This window comes from Plectropomus leopardus, unplaced genomic scaffold (assembly GCF_008729295.1).
Source record: "Plectropomus leopardus isolate mb unplaced genomic scaffold, YSFRI_Pleo_2.0 unplaced_scaffold14839, whole genome shotgun sequence".
Classification (NCBI taxonomy): domain Eukaryota; kingdom Metazoa; phylum Chordata; class Actinopteri; order Perciformes; family Serranidae; genus Plectropomus; species Plectropomus leopardus.
The window spans coordinates 1-3,252 of NW_024615878.1; the positions used below are offsets into that span (position 1 = coordinate 1).

The 3,252-nt window shown below is 37.1% G+C and overlaps 1 protein-coding gene across 1 annotated transcript; it reads left to right on the forward strand.

Annotated features, from left to right (window-relative positions):
• Positions 1-4: 4 nt before the first annotated feature.
• Positions 5-541, forward strand: LOC121964259 (olfactory receptor 2A14-like; the record flags this gene model as incomplete). Its single annotated transcript, XM_042514477.1, has 1 exon — positions 5-541. A coding segment is annotated over one exon (537 nt), but the record flags the coding sequence as incomplete, so codon positions are not given.
• Positions 542-3,252: the final 2,711 nt, after the last annotated feature.

Here is a 3,252-nt window from a genome sequence, read left to right on the forward strand (position 1 = left end):
GTCTTTGATCGCCTCTTTCTGGGTCTTTATTATAATTGCTGTACTCACAGCCGTTGGCCTTCTTACAAGACTTTCCTTGTGTAAATCTGTGGTTATTAACAGCTATTTCTGTGACCACGGCCAGATATATCGATTGGCCTGCAATGATTATTTCCCCAACTATGTCATTGGTGTTTTGTTAATATTTCTTATTATTTGGCTTCCACTGACATTCATCGTGTTTAGTTATTCATATATTGGCTATGCATTGTCTAAAGTGGCCACAGCTCAGGAGAGACTCAAGGCCTTTAAAACCTGCACAGCTCATCTTTCATTGGTGGCACTCTTTTTCATACCTTTATTAATCACATTTACCATTGGTTCCAAAATACATCCAAATGCCAGGATCATTAACCTGTCTCTGACCTCTGTCTTTCCTCCCATGTTGAACCCAATCATTTATGTTCTGCAGACACAAGAAATCAAAGAATCTTTAAAAAAAGGCATATTAAAAATCAGAAGGAAATCGAAAGTTACAGTGAAGAAAGCGGTCATAAAATGACCTGTTGCGCATAGTTTGTACCTTGAGTTTAGGTCATTATGTACATTATAGTACAAGTTTTTAGAATAAAATGAATGAATTATGCAATAGCTATTGCAAATACTACTTTGTTTTTAACATATCAACAAATACATTAACATAAAAAATTATCTGGAATGTATTACACAAAAATTACTTCATAATAATTGAGCTCAAAATAAACTAGTCTACAATAAGAGTAGTTTTCCGCCAATTTGTTTAATATGTGTTTATATGCTTGTGTAGATAATCTGTTTTTTTGTGATCAGAGTTCGTGTCTCCATGTCTTGATGGAGTCTGTATATTAGGAAATGTTTGTTTTCATTTTCATCTTTTGATATGAAATCAAAAGAAGAAGCTGCTTTTTATTTCTAAAATGTATCGTTAGTTGTTATTAGTATTATTGTACTTTTCTACTTCTTATGGTTGTGCATAACTTGTTTTTTAAAAGGAACAAGACCAGTCTTGTTTTCTTGCTGGCTTCTCTGAATTAATCTACTGTGTTTTCTAACTCAATTCTGTCTCACATTCAACCTTTCTAGACATTCATCAAGATACCAACTTAACTTGACATGACAAAGTATTTGGGGATACACTGATTGTGAAATGCTGGGCTGATACTGATGTTTAAAAATACCAATTTGGCTGATAGCCGATATTCGATATCTGATTCTGTTGTTTTTGTATTGATGTTTATTTTACTTTTGTTGTTATTTAATTCCCCTTTTGTGCTAGGGGAACAATAAATATGCAATATGAAGAAATAAACTGTTTCAAAGCAAGTTAGCTCCTCATTATGCTTCCTTTGAATGAGCACAAATTCAATCATACAGATTCATGAAACAACCTCTAATGTAAACTTTTTTCACATGAAAAACTGGTTTTAATTTTGCTTTAGGGGTTAAAAACTGTCAGTGGACACCTACCAAGTAGTTCTGATGAAACTGTCTGTTGGCTGTTCTAAATAAATGTGCTGGCTACATAATAGTGTCAGACTGTATCTAATATGAGTAAGGGACCGGTCAAAGCCTCTGACACTGAAAGTTGTCTTTCTGTGCCTCATGCTCTGAACACCACAGGAAAGAGACTGTAACACATGCTGCAGGTGCTACGCTGCCCCTCTGAGCTCATGCAATCATTTCACATCCCATTTGTCATTCAGCTTGCTACTTTAAGCTACAGCAAACAGTAATGTTACACATGGCACGCTGTTTATTTGTGAAAGTCATCATATCCATTTGGGGACAGTGACATGGTTGTGACATTACATTTGCTGTTTGCCACTGTCCCTGCAGGAAAAACACTCAGTATGTTTACATGGACAGTATAGCTGAGCTACGGTTATAGCTTCATTAGGCCATTTAATTGGACCCCTGTCCTTTTCCCAGCACACAACCACCGGGGGAGAATGGATTTATTGATGGAAGTATGTCCAACTCTGCCACGGATGGTCGTGATATGCCCCGTTAGCTTGTTGCTATATAAACCTATATTATTTACACAGTCTATGATATAGCCAGAATCACAATCACAATCTTTATTTACAATAATGTCGGTAGAAAACTGCTGTGTCATGTACATATAACCAAACAGCGTAGAGAAAACGCTGCCTTAATTGATTAGTTTTAAGCCACCAAAAACCCCAATATCACTTTTAATTGTAGCCCTACGCTTTATTGAGAATATTTTCAAGGCCTTACCTGTTTTGCAGCAACCCTCCCCCCCTCGTAAATAACAGTCCCTATCCGTAACCACCGAGGGAGGCCAGTCGAGGTGAAGTCTGACTGCAGTTTTACTTGACGGAATAGCTCAACTTCAAATCAAATTATTGAGGTGCGTTAGTCTGACTTTGAGAAATTAGATTTAGTCCGATTTCTGTTGCACTAACACGTTTATATGTATTTTTACAGTCCATTTTTAGTTGGACTAACACAGTAATTCAACTTTCCTAACATCATCCAAATGTACTCACTGACAGGTTGCTACAGAACACCTTCGTTTGGAGTTTAGAAAGCAGGCAACGCAACAATGACTCTGTAAAACACAACTTTTGTTGTTGGTCTCAAACAGTGGCCTTCAGCTTGGCAGATGTGTTGTGACAAATCATTTACCATCCTCTCCATGCCCTGATGAGAAAGTGCACATAAGCTTTTTCATTTTAGAACATTGATATAGTGCATATGAAACGTGCAAAGGTGACAAATTTATGTTTTGCAGAAATGTGCAATGCCAACATTTACATCAGGCGACTGTGCTGGTATCTAAATATGTAATAATGATTAGCTTGGATGAAAAAGGGTTTGTCTGATACTTAGAGGATTACATACAATAGACACAGGGGATCGGACACTGACCTTATTTAACACGAAGTCAGAGGAGGACCGATTAGTCGCTCCTGTCAGAACGGTTAAAGCTCAGCGGAGCTTCAGCATCACAAAGAGAACAACACAACACAGCACTGACACACTGAAGACAACATTTATTAACATCAACCAATGCACTGTGGACAGGAAAAGCTTGAGTTTTACAATGAACTTATTTAACTCAGCTGTTGGGAAAAACATCACTTTTGTGCATCCTGCATATTTTGTAATACGTGGTTTTTCTGGCCTCCCAAATATCAAGTATTACTATGTCTTTCTCTTTTTTGTTTATATTGTTTCAGTGCTGGGAAACACAGCTGTAATGGCTGT